The 24056-nt window shown below is 39.8% G+C and overlaps 1 protein-coding gene across 2 annotated transcripts in view; it reads left to right on the forward strand.

Annotated features, from left to right (window-relative positions):
- Nucleotides 1-24056, forward strand: part of RBPMS (RNA binding protein, mRNA processing factor) — a 181603-nt gene that overhangs the window by 69235 nt on the left and 88312 nt on the right. For both annotated transcript variants that reach the window (XR_004958136.1, XM_036250290.1), the window contains exons 2-4: nucleotides 8523-8600; nucleotides 12001-12039; nucleotides 13249-13311. Coding sequence is in view for 1 of the 2 variants with exons in the window: in XM_036250290.1 (XP_036106183.1) it covers nucleotides 8523-8600; nucleotides 12001-12039; nucleotides 13249-13311 (180 nt within the window). In the remaining variant the exon portion in view is untranslated. The remainder of the gene's footprint in view (nucleotides 1-8522; nucleotides 8601-12000; nucleotides 12040-13248; nucleotides 13312-24056) is intronic.

A 24056-nucleotide genomic window follows, 5' to 3' on the forward strand; every position in this document is an offset into this window, starting at 1 on the left:
TGGCTCAGCGGTTAGAGCGTCGGCCTAAAGTCCAAAGAGACCCAGGTTTGGTTCCCACTAAGGGCACGTACCTTGGTTGCAGTTTGTCTCTGGCCCTGGTCGGTCTGTGCGGGTGGCGGCCACTCGATGTGTCCCCTTCACGTCGATGTTTCTCTCTCTCCCTCTTCCTCTCTCTATCTGAGCAAAAAATGAGAAGATGTCCTCGGGTGAGGATAAAATAAATAAATAAATAAAAATAATTGAGAATTTTGTTTTCTATTTGTAGATACAAATAAGTCAAACTATTTTACATTTGCATGCTACTGAGTGGGCATTCTTTTACATACATTTGCATACATTTGTTGGAACTGGACTTATTCATACATCAGTATCTTTCAACATCAGTTGAATGTGAACAGTTTTATTAGTATCCATGTATTGATCACTCTGTCCTTGTCAATGGGTGTATTGTCCTGATTTTGTTGTTGTCTTTTGTGGTTTCAGTCTATTTTTCTTTTTCATTTTTCTCCCTTGATTCTGGTTGTTTTTGTCTCATGTCTCTTTTTCCTCTCCTAAATTTCCATCTCTTACCACATTAACCTCTTTTGCCTTTTTGTCACGTGTGCATGTTTACCATTCTGTATTGTGGTAACCGTGGCGATACGATTGTGATGGGAAATGCTGTCTCCTCTCTTTGTTTGCCACATAGTCACCAGGGGTGTCGATAAGTAAACACTTACTGCGTCCCATCAATACACAATGTTCTGTAGATTTCTAAATTTAAGAGGTATTTATTCCCTATGCACTCTGTGCCAAGACTGTGCTACCAGTGCAAAAAAACCCTTCAAATTCTAAAATGCCCTTTGAAAGTTCTTATCTGTGAATTCACTTGTGTTTTACAGAGAAGGATAACTCCAAAAGAATGACTTAAACACCCAGCATATTCAAAGCTTCTTTTGGAGTCTATAGTTGTATGTTTAAAAATGTGGGTAAAGCCCTGGCCGGTTTGGCTCAGCGGTTAGAGTGTCGGCCTGTGGTCCAGAGAGACCCGGGTTCGGTTCCCGCTAAGGCATGTACCTCGACTGCAGTTTGTCCCCGGCCCTGGTTGGTCGTGCGGGTGGCAACCACTCGATGTTTCTCTCTATCTCCCCCTCCCACTCTATCTGAACAAAAAATGGAAAAATGTCCTCGGGTAAGGATTTAAAAAAAAGAAAAAAATGTGGGAAGAGCCCTGGTCAGTTTGACGCAGTGGTTAGAGCATCAGCCTGGGGACCAAAGAGTCGTGGGTTCAATTCCGGTCAAGGGCATGTACCTCAGTTGCAGTTTGATCCCTGACCTGGTCAGGGTTCATGTGGGAGGCAACCAATTGTGTGTCTCTTTCACATCGATGTTTCTCTCTCTCTCTCTGTGTCTCTCTTACTCTCCTCCTCCCTCTCCCCCCAGTCTCCCCCTTCCTTTCTCCCTTCCTCTCCCCCTTCCTCCCTCCTTTCCACTCACTCTTAAAAGTAAATAGAAAAAATATTCTTGGGTAAGGATTAACCAAAAACAGGGCCCTGGCTGGTTTGGCTCAGCGGTTAGAGCATTGGCCCTTAGACCAATGAGTCACGGGTTCTCTTCCGGTCAAGGGCACGAACCTCGGTTGCTGTCTGTCCCGGGCCCTGGTTGGGGTCATGCGGGAGGCAACCTGTCAATGTGTCCCTCTCACGTCAATGTCTCTCTCTCTCTCTTTCTTCCTCCCTCTCTCCCTCCCGCTCTATCTGAAGATAAATGCAAAAGTGTCCTCTGGTGAGGATTGAAAAAAAAAGACTAACACAATGAATCTGCTTACTGAATTAGAGTTTATTGAATTAGAAGTCAGTCACTGAAATGTGGCTTGTCTTTTCCATTGGAAGCTGGCAATGCCATTTAAGAACACGTGGTTAGTTTTATCCAAAATGGGACTGTGGCCTTGGTGGAAATGATACATAATAGCTGAGCCAAGAAGGCTCTTACTCTTACTGTTCTGCACAGGACCATTTCTCCTAGAATTTATTCTTTCAGTCCTGTCGGGGTAAAAATGGAATTGGAGGTACATCCACACAATCCATTAGAGTCCTTTGGGATGGAGCTGTCAGCAGCTTCATGTCTTGAACTTCTATGAGGCATGTTGTGTCCTTGACCAAGAAATGTGTTTCCCCATGTGTCTGGTAAAAGTAAACATCTGTGATGCTAAAGGCATAGTGCCAGGCACATCTGTGTCCTTAGACACTGCTGGTCAATTAAGGGCTGCCCTGGAGCATGACTGACCTGCTACGATCTTCATATGGCGTCTTCCATTTGCTATTTTGGGGGGAATTTTTTCCTGAGCGTTTAATTATGGATTTACATGTTTCTTAGAATTGTATCTCACTGTTTGGGTTCTGACTGGTTACTTTGTGAATGAGTTAAGCCTTCTGTTATTCTGGAAGGTCATTCGCAGGTTCCTGGCTGACAGAAGGCTCCCTGCACTCAGTAACCCTGTCGTACCTTTGTGAGTTCATGGATACCATACAGCAAAGACAAAGCCTGAGTGCTTTGTTACTCTCTGGCTCAGACGAAAAGTGTGGTGGTGAGAAGAAAGAGAAGGCTAAAATGTTTCCAAATAGCCCCATGGTTCTAGGTCCCAATCACCTAGAATTCATAGAAAAGTATGAATTACATACTCAAGGAGAGTTTTTTCCATTCGTTATGCATGACTATTTTTAAAAACTTGCTTAATGAAGTTTACACATCTGAGGAAGTCTAGAAAGGATTCAAAGCACATGGATTCCAAGCACTTGGATTTTAATGACTTTTAGTTGTACTCATGTTTCATAATGTAAGTGTTTAAAAAGTATTTCTCTTGGTCAGTATATTTGTTCTATCAGGAGAGAATATCTCTTTGGTGAGAAGTGATGTGTCCTGGCAGGTTCCTGAGAAAACACTGAGCTTCACTAGATTATAAAAAATTGAAGTTGTTTCCATGTGTGAATAAAATATGAGACATCCTAGTTGCCTCTAAGTTTTTTCTTTTTTTTTTTGGAAAGTGCTCCTAGCGGGAACTGAACCCGGGACTCTCTGGTCCACAGGCCGAAGCTCCAAACCCTGAGCCAAACTAGCCAGAGGCAAACAGATAGTTGCCTCTAATTTGATGAACAAAACAGAGTTGCTTTGAGCCTCTTGTCATCTGTAGGTGAATGGCTAACAGAGGCCTAACAGTTTTTTCCCTTGTATAAGTTTCCTGTTGAGACCTAAGATAAAAATCTCTTCAATTTCTGAAATATTTTCATAAGAAAAGTTTTCTCCATAAACCTGACAATTTTATTATATTTTTTAAAATTCTCAACCTTATGTAATAAGTATCTAGTGCATGCTTATTATAGAAAGATAGAAAAAAAATAACTAATAAAAACCATTAAAATCACTTATTCTACCATTCAGGGCTAAACCATATACTTGTAAATATAAACATGTTGGTGTATATATCTTACAAGGTATTTTTTCCTTCTCCAAATACATATGAGTTGGCTGTTTGTTTTACTGAATAAAACCAATCAATGTGTACTTTTTCCTTGACCATCATTTTTATTGATTGCATATTATATTTTATGGATATATATAAACCTTAATTTATATAAAATCATCTTGTTGATTACCCTTAGATTTCTAGTGGTGTTTTTGCTGAATTATTTGACTTGCAAGTTTATAAAACCTTCTTCTTTAGGTCAGCACTATAAATGGCACTTTATTTCCCAAGTTAACCCAGATCCTAACTGACACCTATCACATAGCTAAGCTTCCCTGCTGGACAAATGGGAATCCAGTGTTTCAGATGTAGGATTTGCTTATCATACTGTTTCCATGGCAATCTCTGTAATCCAGTCAGCACCTGGCTAGTGTAAGGTATATGTGGGCACCCAGCAAAATCGGAACTGTCCAGAGTGGCCAAGTAGAACAGGTGGGTGTTCACTTTCTGGACTATGGGAAGAGGGCTGTGGATGTCAGGGAGGGAACACTGAATAGCAGGGTTGCCTTTGGCGGTTGTCAGTGTTTCAGCCTTAGCTTTGGTAAAGAATGTTCCTTGGGCCCTAGCCGGTGTGGCTCAGTTGGTTGGAGGATTGTCCCATAAACTGAAAGGTTGTGGGTTTCATTCCTGATCAGAGCACATACCTAAGTTGTGGGTTCAGACCCAGTCGGGGTGTGTATAGGAGGCAGCTAATTGCTGTTTCTCTCTCACTCACTCTCTCCTTTTTCCTCTCTCTCTTAAAAAAAAAATCAACTTTTTTTTTTTTTTTTAAAGAGTGTTCCTTCAGAAGAATTATTACTGGCAAAAATGGGGGAGAAGAAGGGAAGCAAAAGATGTACTGAACAACAAACTTGACCTAATTGACATCTGTAAAACACTCCACCCTGCTTTGGCCAGTGTGACCTGGCCAGTGTGGCTCAGTTTGTTGGGCATCATCCCACACACTGAAAGGTCACTGGTTCAATTTCCTTTCAGGGTACATGCCTGGGTTGTGGGATTGATCCCCTGTAGGGGCATGCAGGAGGCAGCCAGTCGATGTTTTGCTCTCACACTGATATTTCTCTCTCCTCCTCCTCCCCCTTCCTCTCTCAAAAAACCAAAAACTAAAAAAATATTTATAAAAAATGGACAGAGGACCTAAATAGACACCTCTCCAAAAAGGACATACAAATAGCCAAGAGACATACGAAGAAATGCTCAACATCACTGATCATCAGAGCGATGCAAATTAAAACAAGTATGAGGTATCACCTCACACCTGTCAGAATGGTCGCCATCAACAAATCATCAAACAAGTGTTGGCGAGGGTGTGGAAAATAGGGGATTCTACTATACTGCTGGTGGGAATGCAGACTGGTGCAGCCACTGTGGAAAACAATATGGTGTTACTTCAAAAAGTTAAAAATTGAACTGCCATTTGACCCAGTGATCCCACTTCTAGGAATGTACCCCAAGAAACCTGAAACACCAATCAGAAAGAATATATGTTCATAGCAGCACTATTTACAATAGCTAAGATCTGGAAACAACCCAAGTGTCCATCAGTAGATGAGTGGATTAAAAAGCTGTGGTACATGTACACAATGGAATATTATGCAGCAGTAAGAAAGATCTCTTATCCTTTGAGATGGCATGGAAGGACCTGGAAATTATTATGCTAAGCGAAACAAGCCAAGTAGAGAAAGACAAATACCACATGATCTCACTTATTTGTGGAATATAATGAACTAAACAAACTGTTGAACAAAATTAACCCAGAGACATTAGAGGTGAGGTACAGTCTGATAAGCCTCATTGGGGGGTTGGGGGGGGAAGATAAACCACAGAACTTACATGCATGTATGCATGACCAATGAACATAGACAACAAAGCTGGGGATGGAGTAGGGGAGAGGGGAAGAGTGTGTCAATGGGAGAAAAATGAGAAACATCTGTAACAAAAATAAATTAATAAATAAAAAATTAAAAGAAAAAAACAATGAGGAATCATCTCACACCTGTCAGAATGGCTGCCATCAACAAATTATCAAACAACAAGTGCTGGTGAGGGTGTGGAGAAAAGGGAACTCTAGTGCACTGCTGGTTGGAATGCAGACTGGTATAGTCACTGTGGAAAACAATGTGATGTTTCCTCAAAAAATTAAAAATTGAACTGCCATTTGATCTAGTGATCCCATTTCTAGGAATATATCCTAAGAAGCCTGAAACACAATCAGAAAGAATATATGTACCCCTATGTTCATAGCAGCACCATTTACTATTTTTAAGATCTGGAAACATCCCAAGTGTCCATTAATAGATGAGTGGATAAAAAAGCTGTGGTACATGTACACAGTGGAATACTATGTAGCTGTAAGAAAGATCTCTCATCCTTTGAGATAACATGGAGGGACCTGGAGAGTATTATCCTAAACAAAACAAGCCAATCAGAGAAAGACAAATATCACATGATTTTACTTATTTGTGGAATATAATGAACAAAATAAGTGGATGAACAAAATAGACCTAGAGACATAGAAGTAGGATTCAGACTGACAAACTTCAGAGGAGAGGGGAGGTGGGGAGGGAAGAGAGAAACCAAAGAATTTATATGCATATAAGCATAAACAATGGACATAGGCAACAATACTGTGTGTGTGGGGGGGAGTGGGATTGGGAGAAGGGTGTCAAATAAAAAAGATCTGTAACAAAAATAAGTTAATTCTAAAAAATCTTTAAAAAACACACTCCACCCAATAGCAACAGAATACACATTTGTTTGAAGTACGCACAGCACATTTATCATGTTCTAAGCCTTAAAACAAGGAATTGAAGGCAGTAGATTCCATATTGTTTTCTAAGAAATTAAGCATATACCTACCACAGCTTCCAGCTATTCCTAGATATTTATCCAAGAAGATAAAAAACATGTCCATACAAAGACTTGTAGAGATTGATATGTGAATATCCATAGCATTTTATTTGTAAATGCCGAAAACCAAAGTCTCAACAAGTGAATGGATAAATGAACTGTGGTACATCCATATAACTACTCAGTAATAAAAAGAAATAGAGTATTGATACATGCAACAGTGTGCATGAATCTCAAAATAATTATGCTAAAGAAAAAGAAGCCAGACAAGAAGGATACATACTTTATGCCTCAATTTGTATAAAACTTGAGAACATACATACATACTAACCTGTTGTGAAGGCAGGGTGGGAGGAAGATAAAAGCGCATGAAGAAACTCTTGGAAGTGATGGATATGTTCATTACCTTGATGTGATAGCTTCAGAGGTTATACATATGTCAACATTTATCAAATTATAAATAAGATGTACAGTTTATTTTGTATCAATTGTACCTCAATAAAGCTGTCTAAAATATAAATGAATAAGGAAATAACAAAATAAAGCATTCATGGTACTGGGGCTGCTGATATCACCATACTGGTTCTTAAACCCTCCACGCAGGTGGCATGACATCTTACCATGTACTGTGCTGGGTCAATGAGCCGAGCTTACTGGCTGATGTGCAGTTCTTTACAACCAGAGCCAATGGAGAGTGCTAGGATTCTAGAAAACATTCTTCCTATTTCTCACTGCAGAAAAAAAGATCTTCCATATTTACATATGTTAACAATTGAGCATTGAATTTTAAAGTAGCAACATGATTTCTAATGAGGAGCACAATCATGGTATCAGCCAGAGTAGACGGAGAAATAAAAAATGTGGGGGTGAAGGCAATCCCATAGAAACAGTAGCATGATGGTTACCAGGGGCTCGGGAAGGACACAAACTTTCTATTAGGAGTCGCATAAGTTTGGAGAATCTTAAGGCATAGTGTTGTGATTATAATTAATACTGTATTATATACTTAAAAGTTGCTGAGAGTTGACATTAAATGTTCTCACCACTCACACAAAAAGAAATAGTAATTATGTGACGTGAGCAGAGGCTTTAGCTAACAGCTGTGGTGGTAATCATCTTGCAGCTTATAAGTAGAGCAAATCAACATGTACATCTTAAACTTACACAATGTTACATGTCAGTTCTCTCTCAATAGAGCAAGGGCAGGGGGCCTGACTGAAGGCACACAAAGCACACTAAAATAAATAAGGAGAAACAAAATGTAGTGGTGATGATAATTCAGTGGTTACTCCTCGATTACTGATTGAACACCAAATTCCTGAGCCAGTGACTTTTCATGTCCCCTCTGGTTTGATCCTCAGCTACCTGTCAATTTTGCCCACCCATCTCCCAGAATACACTGTGCTATCCCCTCTTTATTGCTGTGGTTAGTGCTTTTCTCTGGACCATCTCATCTAACCTTTTATACCTATGTGGGAAAATCCCACCTATCCTTGAAGTTCCCATTGAGATACTCACATGTTTTCTCTAATCCTCTCAGCTGGAAGTGTGTCATCTGTGTTCTGAATTTTAGCTGACACATACATAGTTTGTACCCTAGGCCTTATAGGTGTAGGTCAGTGAGGTCCCTGCCTTGGAACTGAGAAGATGCAGAATTAACCGTTCTGGCGACTCTTTAGATGTATTTGAATTAATTGTTCAATAAATGTTTTCATTTATTACAAGGACTGTAATTGTTAATGCAGATGAGGGATGACAGGACAAGCAGGAGAAAACGAAAATGGCTTTGATTTTCTTTTTGAACTACATTCTGTGTTCATTTGATTAGAGCAGAGGAGGGGTGATAGATTTACTGCCACACTTGTTTCTTAAGCTAATAATTTAATTAGATAGACCCTCTCTTCCCCTCACATTTTTAGAACTAGGCAATTGCTAGTTGGGCAAGAAGTCTGCTTATGAATTTAAATCAGCTAGAGGCATTTCGCTGTGAATAGTCCACATAGGAGAGTTGACTTACTGGCCTCTTAACATTAGCGTACTCGTATGCCATTGAAAGAACATGGATTAGGTAGGGTTCGTGGAATATTTGAAGAAATGTGTTTTTGAAATTTCAAGTGAGAGCTATTCTCTGGATTCACTCCTTTGATCACTTCTCGTATTTCTCTTCCAGGTCCGGACCCTCTTTGTCAGTGGTCTCCCTCTGGACATCAAACCTCGGGAGCTCTATCTGCTTTTCAGACCATTTAAGGTACCCTTTCGACCTTTCAGAAATTGTAAAAGGAAACGAAATGTGTGTGTGTAAACTTCATGGGGTCTCTTTGGAGGAACAAATGAAATGTTTGAGAAAGTACCCTATAAAGTGATCTTTTTTAAAGGTTAGTGAGTAATGGGGATTTAACATCTCAGTTCTTCTCCACAGTCTCACTCAGGAAAGACGAAACGGCCTCTTGTCCTCCCAATAGCTAATCTAGATAAGTCTCTTCTCTTACTGATGTGGACATATAGCTGTCTTTTCCACATGCAGCAGCTTTAGTGACTTCCATCAGTTGGAGGTGTTCTAGGTACAGATCACCAAAAATATTATCAGTTACTGATTATGTATTTGTGTTTCAAATGCAATATAAGTCCAGCCTTATCCCCAAGAGATTATTAGTCAAAATAGTTCTGTTAGTACTATTCTTTGAAAACTTAATAGGTTAAATAGGCATTATATTAATTAGACTAAGAACCTAATACCATTATTAGTTCCATGGGAAAAATATCCTAAGTTTCAATCAAGTAAAACAAATTTTACAGTGTCGCTTGGCATGATGGGAATCTTTCCTGGTGTTTAATGAAATATTTCACGCAGTGGGACTCGAGATAAAACTACTTTAGAGATAATTAATGCAGCTGGGACTGAAAACTTACAAGGAAGTCAGACTAAAGCTGAAATAACCACACTTCGAAGGCAAAACCTTGAAGGGTTAATCTGTGGCGGATCAGAGAAGGCTGGGACTGGGCAGACTGTGGGCTGGAGGTCTTGGCCCTCAGGAGTGAACAGGAAGTCATGATCAGTTCAGGACCTGTGTCTGTGCTGGTCATTGAGGACATGTCAGCCCGTGGTGCCAACTGGGGCACACTTACGATGAGGCAACGTCCGTCTTGAGTTTTGGTTAAAGTTCCATCCCTGTTGAAGCCACAGATGCAAGACAGGTTGTGGGACAGGATCTAGCTTCTTAGGGAGAGCGAACAGGATGTGACAGCTGAAAACAGCTGTGTAGGAAAGGAAGCGGGAGGATCAAGAGGGCAGCCAGCTAAAGCCAACAAAGATAAAATAGAGTCTAGCTTGTGTGCCAAGAAGGCACCGTACAATGACATCATTCCATTCTGACAGCCATATCTTTAATGCGGTGATTTTCCACCTTTTTCATCTCGTGGCACAGGTAAACTAATTACTAAAATTCTGCAGTGCACCAAAAAATATATTAATTTTTTGCCGATCTGACAAAAAAAAAATAGGTATTATTTTGATTCATTCACACCGGATGGCTGTTGTTGTGTTGACTGTTGCCATCTTTTTAATTTGACAGTCTACAGGAAAAGAGGTCAGTGAACCTGACTAAACAGTCAAGTTTTGCATGTTTTAAAAATTCTTGCGACATCGGCTGAAAATTGCTAGCTTAATGCAACAATAATGGCGACAGTGCAGAGGACACAGAAAGCATGGACATGAGGTTAGCTTAGAGGAAGGGGGGGAGAAAGAGAAGGTGTTGCCCGGCTGGTGCGGCTCAGTGGCCAAGCGTTGACCCATGCACCAAGAGGTCAGCAGTTTGATTCCCAGTCAGGGCACATGCCCAGGTTGTGGGCCCAATCCCCAGTGGGGGGCATGCAGGAGGCAGCCAATTGATGTTCTCTCTCATTGATGTTTCTTTCTATCCTTCCTTTCTCTCTAAAAAATCAATAAAGAAAAAAAAATTTCTTTTTTAAAAGAGAAAGTATTGTGGGAAGAGAGTGCCCACTTTGTAGAATTTCCCGTTTCTTCTGTAGGGCTGCAGTGTTCACTATCCCTTTTGTAGGATGAGGGCATTTTAAGCTAATTGATCTTCTTAATGGACAAAATACTGTGGTTTATGTATGTGTAGAGAGAGATTCAGCTAGCAAGCCCCTTATGTGAATTACTCATTTAATTCTCGTCACCATCCTTTAAGGTGCGTTGGCCTCGTTTATTCAAATATGAAAAATGAAACTTCGAGCAGTTGAATAAATTTTGCTCAGGTTTGCACACATAATAAAAGGCAGGGCTAGGATTTGAACTCCAGCAGTCTGACTCTGCCATCCCTGTCCTGAACTTACTGCATGATATTCTCTTCTTGTGACTTGAGAGCACAGTGTACTTCTGCCAGTGGTGTTTACTTGAGTGAAATATCCATTTGTCCTTTGCTACCGAGGCCTTCAGGCTGTTTAGACCTCTAGGCTTTTCAGAGAAAGCACCTTGAAAAGGGAAGAGGCAGTGCTGTGAATCATGACCTCTTTGTCCAGAAGAGCTCAAGGCCTTTGAGGTGAAATGTTTACAGTAGCTAATTGGTCACATAGTTCTGTGCTGAGAAGATATGAGGATGAATCAATCCCAACATTCTGCCCAGAAATGCTTTCCTTAAAGTCAGGACCCTGCTACATTCCTAACAGCCCTCTTTTAATTAAAATCCCTGAAGGTTGACCTAGGTCTACAAATCTGTCTCTGCACTGATCTGTGCGGTGGTCAATCATGTCAAGCGATGTTTTTCCCCCTCTGTGTCATCCATCATGCAAGCCACCAGCCATTGATTATTTTTAGAAATAAACACACTTTGTTGTCCTTTTCCCGAGGCGCCAGGGAGGGGTGAAGAGAGGGATTGAGATGGAGTGCTTCTCTCTTCCTTGAGGGTGAGCTCTAGGAAAAACCCAGTAGGGAACTTTTCATGTCCCAAATGGAACCACCAACATGAAAACTGGCGGATTCAATAAATAAGCAAAAAAACTCAACAAAATTTAGCATCACTGTCTGCTTAACCTTTCCTGGAAGTTTTGAAATTTTGATTAATAAGTTCTACTTAGTAGATTCTTTTTTAAAAAATAATTTTTCATTTTTCAATTGTAGTTGATGTACAATATTATATTAGTATCAGGTGTATAACCATGTTGATTAGACATTTATATAACTTATGAAGTGATCACCAAAATATAGTATATTCTTAATGTTTCATTGTTATTTTATAGCAAATACATGACTAAGTTATCACATACTCTAACCTTCCTCTCTTAGTAAATGTACCCCTTCCCTCTCCTAGTTCTATAAAACACAGAGATCTGCTATAGATGGAGACACCAATTTTCCTACCATTGCCTAATTTCATGAAAAGAAAAAAATAAGGAAAAGAAACATAAAAATGCATGAATTTCAGGGCTTGATTTCTTTGAGGCCCAAGTCTGCAAACATATATACACATGAGTATGTGTGTGTGCCTGTGTGTATAATTTGCTTTCCAGGTTAATTTAAGATGCAATTGTGAAAAAAGGTAATCGATAGTCATAAAGGATAAAGGACTTATTTTTACTTGAGATATACTTGCTTTTTTCCCCTAGTACTCTTTTTGTCGTTGTCTAAATTTGGTTTGTTTTATTTTCAGGGCTATGAAGGTTCTCTTATAAAGCTCACATCTAAGCAGGTAAGAATTTTAAACTTGCATATAAATGATCACTTTTACAATAAGTTTGAATTGCCTTTCTTCAGGAATGTTACTAAGGTTCAACATTCTTTATTCCCATTAGGATTGTATTTTGTTGTTGTAGCTTTAAAAATTAGGATCAGATTGGTTAGGAATTAGCACAGGAAAATGGTTTGTAATTCCAGTCCCCAGCTAGAATGTCTGGGACTAGCCCCAAGGAAGGCAGTTATATTAGTGCTTATCTGTATATTCAAAAGTAATTATTATCCAAATTCACTTTTATTGCCAATTCTTTTCTCCTTCCTTCCTTCCTTCCTTCCTTCCTTCCTTCCTTCCTTCCTTCCTTCCTTCCTTCCTTCCTTCCTTCCTTCCTTCCTTTTTATAATAAGGTTAACAGGCAGACTTTCACAGTCAGTCTGAATACCTGATGGTGAAGAATCACATTCTGTTCATACCCCAAATGAAGGTGGTAATCAGTGACCCTGGTAGTTCTGCAAGCTTTTTGAAAATTTTCAGCCGTATGCTTTTTTCCCCCCTCTAATGCTGAACACTCAGCATGCTCACCTCCCAATCACTGTCCATCACTCAGTGAGGTATTCTCTAGTTCATCAGGAAAAAGCTATGTTGCGAGTGTCCCTCTGGACTGAAAGATATTGAGTCCAAAGGGATTATGACCCCTTTCTCTTTAGTTGGAACAGTATGGCTCACACACCTAATTAAACACAGGGCTTTTTAAGGCATCCCTTGGGATTTGCGATAGACATGTTCATTTTATGATTTTGATCATGCAGTGAGGACAGGGCTTTTATCGTTGTGTCATTGTGTTCCTCGCACTGTGTACCAGTTCTCTTTCTACGCCAAAAGACGAAGAAACCGAGGTACATTGAATTCAGTTTAGGAAAGTAGAGTCTCTCGACCCAAGTTTTCCTCGATTCCCTTGTTCACTGCTGCTCACCTTCTAACCCACTCGAGATTATTTTTATGATTCTCTACATCCCCAGCTCTACCCTCATAGTCCCTTTGATTCATGTTAGAAATGTAGCTAAACCACTGAGTCATGATTCTTCTAGACTGGCTTTCTTATTTCTACACAAATGCCTGTAGTCATTTCTTTATCTTAGCTCTTCAGTTTGACATCACCTTTGACCCAGTAAAATAGATATTCCCTGATTTTTTTTTTTTCCTTCATATTTCTTTTTCTTTCCTCAGCCCGTAGGTTTTGTCAGTTTTGACAGTCGCTCAGAAGCAGAAGCTGCGAAGAATGCTTTGAATGTGAGTACTCATGTAGCCACTGGGGGTTTCCGTATGAGGTGGTGGAAGGAGCAGAACCTCAAATGACTTCTCAACCTAACAGGAAAAGATTCATCAATTTAATGAGCCCTCGGAAGAGATTTTCCCTAGAATTGTGGTCAGATGTGCAAACTCTTCAGTAACATTTGCTCTTCTCGAGCTTTTGCTGTAATGCTCAAAATACCTGACAATGTGAGTCTTATTTTAATTCAACCCAATCATATCCCTTGGGGGTGTGCCGCTGAGTTTGGCCATCATGATACTCTCAAGCCTAAGCCAAGAAGAGATCAGAATCTTGGCTCTTCTTATTTCATGAGGTCTTATTTTAGGTATGTGGCTTTTTGTTTTTTAAACAGGTCATTGTCATTATCCTGATTGATTAAAAACTTGCATATATGGCTTTTCCAAAAGGCATTCTGCATTGTCATAAAATAAGTGAGAATAAACTGTAATTGAAGAGATATAACTATATTTGGTTTGTAGGCATCTTGTCTGCCATATGTTATGAAGCTTTTACCAGTTTATTTTAGTAAATATTTTTCCCCTTTGGTATGCTGAAAAACAAAACAACTTAAGGGAACCAAGCCGAGAGAAGGTGGAAGGAAGCCAGTTTAATTCAGTCCAGATGCTGAGAGCTGATCCTCAGGTGAGGCGTCTCGGCGAAGAGCCTGGCTCCGTCCGCTCCAGGCTGACGGATGTGGCCAAAAGTGTTTAGGGTGTTTCTTGAAAGGAAAGTAGCTGCGTAACTGGTTGCAATCTGGGTGTCATGATGTAAGCTTCTGTGAACTTGTCACTGGCCTTTCGTTGCTTTGGAGCCTACAGGTACCCTGGCAGCTGCTCCTCGGCTCCTGGACGCCGAGACAGACCACGCTGAGCAGGGGCTGTAGAAAAGACCCGACATCCCCTTGACTCGGTGGCCCGAGGGAAAGGGGTCAACATATTGGTGTCACTGTGACACAGTCGAGAGGATTTGGGGCTTCAAAAAAAAAAAAAAAAAATTGCATATGTTCCCAGAAGAAATATTACTTGTTTGTATTTTTTTGTTTTTCATGAAAATGTACAGGAACGTCTTAGGAATCCAAGAGCTTCAAAGAGCTCAGGATTTTTCTGGATTTGGATAAATGACCTTCTGATCAGAATAACTGCTGACTTATCCCGTTCCTCTCCCACAGAAAAAAATGTAAAACAATTATTTATAGAGTAATGGTGGTGCACGCTGAAGCAACGTGTGTTTTTATATTACATAGATACAACCTGAATTTTCTTTAAAAAAAAGTTTTAAACTCAACAATTAAGCCACAGTTTCTGTTTAAGCAGTGTTTTCTTTCATTCTAACCAGGTGGCATCTTTCTAAAGTCAGAGATATTCTGGGTCCTTCAAAGTTATGTTAAATGAAGTTTCATCGAGTTCTTCTCATTGTTCTTATAAAGGAAGTAAAAGCAGTTGAAACTTGCTCACAGAATGGGCTCTCCATCGCCTCACTTTTCCTTTGCTATGTATATAAAGATGTCACTGACCCTCTGTCTGAAGGACAGTAGGCTTTTATGAGTAGTTACTTTTCTCGTCTGATGAAGGCAACATTCCCTTGGGAGCTAGATTATTAAATGGTCATGGTCATAAGCTGTGATTTCTTGCCTTACTTAGCAAAGTATAGCGATATAATCTGCATTTTTCTTGGTGCCTGAGAGCTATATCACTACACATATCAGGTATGGATCTATGCTATCACATAATGATAGAGGTGTTTAAGCCCATCCCTATGCCTAATGGCCCCAGGTCATCGGGCCTTCTGGTCTGAGGTCTGGGTTTAGGTTCTTCCTCTGCTCGGCTCTTCCTTCTGCTTCGCCGGCAGCATCCTCTCCCTTAATCACTAGTTCTGTTTGTCGCTCACGTATTAATAACTTGGGAAGGACTCCAAGCGAAGCAGGTCTAATTCTGTCCTGTTCTGTGGACTTCAGGGCAACTGTTAATGTTTACCAGAGGAGTGTTGAACCTGAGCTTTCTTTTGCTCAGAGGCTGATTTGTGAGTGTAGGGCAGTTACTGAGCTCCTGGTTGACCTCTTTCTCAATGTTTTTAACTTTGATGTATAGAGTATTAGAGGTCTTAGAAATCATCCTATTGTTATCGTTGGGGGAACTGAGACCTAGAGAGAAGTAGCCTCTCGCATCTCTGTCTTAGTGGCAGGGACAGACTGTTTAATTCATGCTGTCCAGGACAAGTGGCCGTGGTCAGGTTTGGTGTGTGACTGGGAGCAACGCTGCTGCTTCTCTCTGGAGAGAGAATGGGCCCATTAGGATAATGGACTTTAGTATTATTATTATTATTTTTTTATCCTCACCCGAGGACATTTTTTCATTTATCCTCAGATAGAAGAGGAGGGATAGAGGGAGGAAAAGAGAGAGAGAAACATCGATGTGAGAGAGACACATCGACTGGTTGCCCCCACACGACCCCAACCAGATCTGGGGAAGACCGCAGTCTAGTACGTGCCCTTAGCGGTAACCAAACTCGGGTCTCTCTGGTCCATGGGCCAAGGCTCTAACTGCTGAGCCTAACCGGCCAGGGCAAGGATAATGCACTTTATCATGAAGCTGACACATGTTTTCTATGGCCCGATATATTATGGTTTTTTTTCAGGGTCATCTTTTCTAATTAGTGAAGTAAAAACATGATGCTCATGGCTATTATAAAATGTTCTCCTTGTGTCTTGTCCAGGCAGTTCTCTTAAAAGATTTTTCTCACATTTCTTTGGGGAAAGTTCCATATTGTAATGTTTTGTTTGATTCTCCTATTGAGAAACGTAAACCTCAACTCAGTAAGTCCCTCTATATGGAATAATTCATAGTGTTATGAATCTACTCTCCATGTTTCGGGCTTGTCTTCTTGTTATTAGTCCTATGTCTTAATTACTCTCTGGTTCGGTTATTAGTATTAATAGCCTTTTCCCATAATGACTGACTTTTAAATCCATTTATTTTCTTCCATTTTTGGAGTACACATCAGTCAATTTGATAATTTTATGAAAAAGCTCAGATTGAACTGAGGGGTAACATTGAACTTTTATCAGGGGATAACTCATCTTCTAAATTAAGTACAGTATATTTTGTTTTTATAGCAAAACTCCCAAATTAAGCTAAAAATAACCCAAACCCAGACTTTCCTTCAGTTTATCTGTGTTCCCATTAATCCCCATGCTTAGAAACCCCATTCATTGTAAACTGGCAGCAACGGATCTGACCTGCTCTTCGCCCTCCACACACATTTATAATTTCTATACCGGCAGTTTTCCATTTTCCATGCTAATGGAAACAGAGCTGATAACCTAAAGTATCAAATTATTTTTAGGATTTTTAAAATAATTTGGGAATGTAAATAAACTACAGTCATACTGAGAGTTAACCTGGTCAATGAAAATGTGATTTACGGAAATTTTAAGGAGAAACATAGGAAGCAGGGCGGGTCTAAAGATAAAGACCCTGAGCAGAGGTGACTGTTCAATAGACAACTCTGCCTATTCCTACCGATTGTGAAGACCCCCAGTACTGCTGTTGTGGCCTGGCTGAATCATGTCCTAATAAATAAGAATGGTTAGTAGTTATCACTTCAGATCAACAGGCGTGCCGTTCTCCTCGCTGTGTACAGTTCCTTAAATGGCATTACCAGCGCTTGGGAATCGCTCATCTGAAATACTTTATGTGTATATGTGCCAATTTGTTTGATATCTCTCCTCCCCTAATTTTAAATAGTTGTTACGGGGGTAGGTTTTATAGTAGGACTAAAGAAGTCTGAGATTATCAAACGATGTACTGCAAACTGCCTTACTTAAATGTTACTTAGGCTAGCAGTAATTTGCTTCACTCTCAGACTAGAGTCATTGATCTAAGTCACCAATTTTTCAACCTTTTTTATCTCATGGCGCACACACATGTTAATTACTAAAATTCTGCAGCACACCAAAAAATATTTTTTTTTGCCAACCTGACAAAGAAATTGTTATGATTTTGATTCATTCTCATCAGGGGGCTATTGTTGTGTTGGCTGTTGTCATTTTTATATATGACAGTCTAAGAAAAAGAGGTCAGCACCCTGACTAAAGAGTCAGGTATTGCATGTTTTAAAAATCCCTGATCTGCCCCGACCGGTTTGGCTCAGTGCTTAGAGCGTCAGCCTAAGAGACCCGGGTTCAGTTCCCACTAAGGGCACGTAACTCCGTTGCAGTTTGTCCCCGGCCCTGGTTGGGTAGTGCGGGTGGCAGCCACTCGATGTGTCCCTTTCACGTCGATGTTTCTCTCTCTCTCTCTCTCTTCCCCTCTCCCCCTCCCACTCTATCTGAACAAAAAATGGAAAAAATGTCCTCGGGTGAGGATTAAAAAAAAAATCCCTGATCTAAGTGATCTCTAATTATCATTGTACTCCACGTCCACTGAGTTCTTTTTAAAATAACTGTATTAAGATATCACTCATAGTTTGGCACAGTGGTTAGAGTATCGGTCCGCAGACCAAAGGGTCACAGGTTTGATTCACAGTCAAGGACATGTACCTCAGTTGCAGGTTCGATCCCTGGCCCTGGTTGGGGTCGTGTGGGAGGCAGCCAATCGATGTCTCTCTCTCTCTCCTTCCCTTCCACTCTATCTAAAGTCAATGGAAAAGATAAATAAAAAATAAAAATAATAAAAAGCCCTGGCCAGTTTGGCTCAGCGGTTAGAGCATCGGTCCACGGACCAGGGAGTCCCGGGTTCAGTTCCCGCTAAGGGCATGTACCTCGGTTGTAGTTTGTCCCCGGCCCCGGTTGGGGTCTTGTGGGTGGCAGCCACTCAATGTGTCTCTCTCACATCAATGTTTCTTTCTCTCTCTCTTCTTCACTCTCTCCCTCCCGCTCTATCTGAAGATAAATGCAAAAATTTCCCCAGGTGAGGATAAATTAAAAAAATAAATAAAATCAATAGAAAAAATATCCTTGAGTTAGGGTTAAAAAATAAGAAGAAGAAAATATAACACATAAAACATAATTTGCCCTTTAAAAAAAAATTTTTTTTTATATCCTCACTCGATGCTTTAGCATTTATCTTCAGATAGAGGAAGGGAGAGAGGAAGGAAGAGAGAAACATCAATGTGAGAGAGAAACATCGACCCCAGGACTGGAATGTGTCTTTGAATATTCTACCTCCAGGGCTTTTAAGCAGTCCACTTTTAAACAAATACTAAAATGCTCACTAGTCACCATGAGTACCGAGGTACGTGCTCTTAGCAGGAACCGATCCCGGGACTCTCCGGTCCACGGGCCCACACTCTCACCACTGAGCCACACCAGCCAGGGCTAAAAATGTTTTTTTCTCTTACAGTTCACATTCAATATTATATTAGTTTTAGGTGTACAGCGTAGTGGTTAGACATTTATATAATTTATGAAGTGACCCTCCCGATAAGTCTAATACGCACCTGACACCATACATAGTTATTACAATATGTAGTTTGCACAGTTCAGCCCTGGTCAGTTTAGCTCAGCAGTTAGAGCATCGGCCTGAGGACCAAAGGGTCTTGGGTTTGATTCCCAGTCAAGGGCACGTACCTGGGTTATAGGTTCAATCCTCAGCCTCATTTGGGGTCATGCAGAAGGCAACCAATTGATGTGTCTCTCTCACATCAGTGTTTATCTCTTTCTCTCCCTCCCTCCTCTCTCTCTTCCCTACATCTCTTTCACTTTATCTGATAATCAATGGAAAAATATCCTCAAGTGAGGATTAACAAAAATAATAATAATAATAAAGTGTACAATTCAAATTTTTGACATATTTAGTTGTGATGAAATATAACAAAATTTACCATTGTAATGATTATTAAGTGTACAATTCAGTGGCATTAATTACATTTGCTATGTTGTGCAACCATCACTATTATTTATTTCCAAAACGTTTTCATCACCCCAAACATAAACTCTGTAACCATTAAGCAGTACATCCCCATTTTCCCTTCCCTCTAGTCCCTGGTAACCTCTAATCTATTTTCTTTCTCTATTGATTTGCCTATTCTAGATATTGAAATATTTGTCTTTCTGTGTCTGGCTTCTTTCATTTAGTATAATGTTTTCAAGATTTGTCACATTGTAGAATGATGTATCAAAGTATCATTCCTGCCCTGGCCAGTGTGCTCAGTGGTTAGAACATCGGCCTGAATACCAAAAGGTCAAGGGTTTGATTCCCGGTCAAAGGCATGTACCTAGCTTGCAGGTTCAATCGCTGGCCCTGGTTGTGGTGCCTGCAGGAGGCAACCGATCAATATGTTTCTCTCACCTCTCTCTCTCTCTCTCCTTTTCTCTCTCTTCTCTCTCTTTCTCCCTTTCTTTCTCCCTACCCCTCTCTCCTCCCTTTCCCTTCCTCCCTCCCTCCCTTCCACTCTCTCTGAAAATCAACGGAAAAAATATCCTCGAGCGAGGATAAAAATTAATTTTAAAAAAATCATTTCTTTTTTGGCTCAGTAATATTTCATTGCATGGATATACCACATTTGGTTTACCCATTCATCTGTTGATGGACATTCGGCATTGTTTCCACCTGTTGGCTATTGTGAGTAATGCATCAGTGAATGTTGTGTACAAGTAGCTGTTTGACTAGAGACAGTTCCTTTGGGTATATACTTAGGGGAATGCTAATGCTGAGTCATATGGTAATTGTATTTTTAGCTTTTTAGGAATCTTCAAACTTTTCCATTATGACTGTACCATTTTATATTCATATAAGCTAAGTTATGAAGGCCATATCCTCACCAATACCTGTTATTTTCTATAATACCTGTTTGTTTGAATTATAGCCAACCTAGTAAGTGTGAAACTGGATTCCTTTTTTTAAATAGGTTTTTATTTATTTTAATTTTTTTTTCTTCATTGATTTTAGAGAGAGAGATGAAGAGAGAGGGAGAGAGAGATAGAAACATCGATGAGAAAGAAACATTGATCGGATGAGAGAGAAACATTGATCAGCTGCACGCCCACTACTGGGGATCTAGTCCACAACCTGGGCATGTGCCCTGACAGGGAATCAAACCAATGACCTCTTGGTGCATGGGTCGATGTTCAAACCACTGAGCCACAGCAGCCAGACAATCACTGGGTTCTTGATAAATACTTTTGACTAATTTCAGTAGTGGATTTGGGTTCTTCTGGTATCTCACATGACTTAAAAAAAAGGGAAACATTCATTTTCTTTGATGACAGTTTTAATGAATGGAACTGTGTTATCCTTAAATAATTTACCTGTTAATAAAAGAAGGGAGGAGAAAAACCAACCCAACCATTGAATGATTCTGTTAATAAAGTAAAACTGACATGCTGTGCATAAAAGAATACAAAACATAAGACATCAGGGAAAGGTATTTCTCAAGGTCTATGAACTCAAGACTTTGGAATGAAGAGGTGAAAGCAGTTGGTTTTGCAAAGGGAGAAGGCAGCAGTCAGACTTCCAATGCAAAGCAGCCTTATAATAAGTGGGGAATGAAGAGTAATTGAGGATATATAGTATTATTTTTTTATTATTGGAGGAATTTATTGATTCAGCAGTATTTGTGGTAAAAAGAAATTTTAGAAAAATCTTTAATAATTTGTAAGAAAGTATGTTGAAAAGGAACTTAGTAGTGTCACATGTTGAAAAAACAACTGATATAATCAGGAAAACAGCTTTTTTCATTCTCATAAATTCCTGACATTGAGGTAAACACTACAGTTATTTATATCGCACTGATTCCAGCCTTTTATATAATTTCAGTTTTGTTGAATAGCTGAGCTCTCCAAGTACTGAGTTTCTAAACAGTTGGACGTAACTAATCCATTATTCCTGTACCTAGTTCCTCATCTGTGACATAGGAGCAGTATTCACTTCCAAAGGTGTTAAAGGGAAACCGCCAAGCAGAAACACTTGTAAGTGCTGTAAATATGAACCTATACCATGAATATACTTTCTTAGTGCAAAGATACAGCCATCAAGTGCTACACAAACTCTTGAATACAGAGGGACACCAGGGCAGTTGAGACAGGTACTGGCCACACAAAGACATTTGGCTTCAGTTGAACAGAAGTCTGGACAACAGTCTCCGTTTCCTGTATCACAGGTTTTCCTGACAGGTTGTGCAAGTTAGGACTTTTGATCTTAATATTTGTACAGCTTGTGAGTTAGGTGAAGTATTTCCACTAAACAAAACTTTTTCACCAACACAAGCATCCAGATGGCCTATCTCAACTGTCCCCTCACCAGGCGCCATGTCAGTGTGTTTCTTATCAGTTTTAAAAATTTCTCCCTAAATTTCTCTTCGCCTGTTGCTCAAAGTGGTTGAAGAGGCCTAATTAGTGTGATCCCAGCTGGGACTTTTGGATGGGAAATATTCAGGGCTGCCAGATGAGATCATGAGTCTGATCTAGTGTTTATCTGTTAAATCTGTTTATAACTGCTTGCTCTTGACTTGCAGAGTTTTAAGGCAGCCCTTTGACGTCACCGGGTTGGGGACTGTGCCTGTGTGAGCACGGAGGCCCATGGAGCAGGCTGCTGGACTCTTTCTCAACGACTGATGCACTTTGGGGCTCGACGCACAGTCCGTCTGGCTTAAAATAGGCTTTTTCTTTTTTTGGTTTATTTTATTTTATTTTTTCCTGTGCTCTGCTTTCTTTACGATGGTCTTGCATTTTGGGGTTGTTATAAAAGCTCCCTAGGAATGGGGCAGCACATAATTTGAACGTTTCTTGGAAAAAAAAAAAAAGTGAGGGTGAATATGAGGTATTTGCTAAATTCCTAATTAGTGTCTTCGCCTTAAGTAAAGTAGGTTATTTAAATCTGTTAAGCATTCACATAGGAAACCGTAAGATACAATGCTAGTAAAAGAAATCCTAAGGATGTTTGGAGAAGGGAAAGTAACCAGAAGTGTTAGCCTCATCCTTCCCCCAAGGAAATGGGCAGGAGGAACAAGTTCTCACCCATACACCGGTGTGTATTCCAGTGACAATATGCGGAAACCTCAAGTTCGCCCAGCTCTTCTAGGTACAGTAGTGCATCAGATATTACATGGCGATGAAATGGCCCCCAGACTTTGCATTGTGCCTTTTTTGACGATCTACTTGTTTCAACTTCCCTAGATTCTCTTTTTAAACCAATATCTCAAATTGACCTTGTCCTTTCTCCATGGTTCTTCAGGTATTTCAGAAATGCTGAGAATCTGTTTGCCCCTATTGTAAATGCAAGTTGAAAGTGTAGTTAGTGTTTGTGGAACATGAAGTACAAAGAATGAGGTATTTGCTAGAATTCCTTTTGCTAAGAAGCCAAGCCAGCTCTTAAAAGCAGAGATCTGTGCGCTCGGCCCTGGATGCTGCTGGTGGCTGGGCGGCGCCCCTGGAGTCCTGGCCTTGGTTGTAAAACCACTCTCACTTCTTACTGAAGGGTCACACCATCATTATGACTAGGGGCTAGAGAGCTGTCTCCCACGCTGGCTTGATGTTTCTGACTATCTACTTGGATTTGAACTTTTTGGTCCACAAAGCTGAAACTCTCTGTCTTACTCTGTAATTGGAATGAATGAGAACATTTTAAAGTCTTGGGGAGTGAGGGTAGGACATATCCCCCTTAAAGTGGAATAGGGTATTTTGAAAGGACATATGTTAATTATTGTACTTTTATTTTGTTACAAGTGTATACAATATGAGACTTTTTCTTAATTCATACTTAAATGTAAACGTTTCTTGTTTTAATAGACATTTAGTAAATATTACATGCAAACATAAAATAACTTTAAATGAGAGAACCACAAATAGTCAAGGATTTTTTTAATATGTAAAAATGTACGGAAGAAGAAATAGAATAAATGCTTCTATAATATAAAAAATATATCTAATGCATTGTAAATATGGGAGAAGGGGAATAAGAAATAAAACAGTTCTGGTGAACATGATTTGACTAGTCTAACATCTTAAAAATTTGCCTTAATAGGCTAATATGTATAGAATGTAAACCATGAAACATATTTTTAAGACTAAAATTCATCCTCTAAAAATGTAGTAATAAGCTTGCCCTGGCCAGTTTGGCTCAGCAGTTAGAGCGTGGCCCGCAGACCAGCGAGTCCCAGGTTCCGTTCCCGCTAAGGGCACGTTGCAGTTTGTCCCCAGCCCTGGATGGGGTCGTGTGGATGGCAACCACTTGATGGGGTCTCTCTCACAGCGATGTTTCTCTCTGTCTCTTACCCCCTCTCTCCCTCCCGCTCTATCTGAAGATAAAAATGCAAAAAATGTTCTCGGGTGAAGATAAAAAAATAAAAAAAACGTAGTGATAAACTTTTCTAGAGAACATTTTGAAAAATTAAGTGGTACCTTGAATAACCTGGACAGTGCATAAAGGATATAGGTTTGTTTTCTAGCTATTGTGGGGCAAGTTAGTTTTAAAGATTAATGTTTTAAATCAAAGGGTCCACATAATTTTCCCAGAAAATGTAGTTGGCTAGAAAATTTCTGGTGAAAACTCATAACCAATGGTTCTCTTGTAATCATTTCAATTAATTTTTGTCCTTTAAAGTAAAAAAGGACAAAAATTGATGGATGAATAAATACACAGAACTTACAGGAAATTTGGAAATATATTATGGGAAATGGAAGTAAATTTAAGAGAAAGGGCATTCCCATTACGCTCTCAAGCAGAAATTTCATAACAAAGGAGCAAAAAAACAGGCAAAATTATTTCTTTACTTTCAGAAATCAGAA

The sequence above is a fragment of the Molossus molossus genome, unplaced genomic scaffold (genome assembly GCF_014108415.1).
Source record: "Molossus molossus isolate mMolMol1 unplaced genomic scaffold, mMolMol1.p scaffold_m16_p_9, whole genome shotgun sequence".
Classification (NCBI taxonomy): domain Eukaryota; kingdom Metazoa; phylum Chordata; class Mammalia; order Chiroptera; family Molossidae; genus Molossus; species Molossus molossus.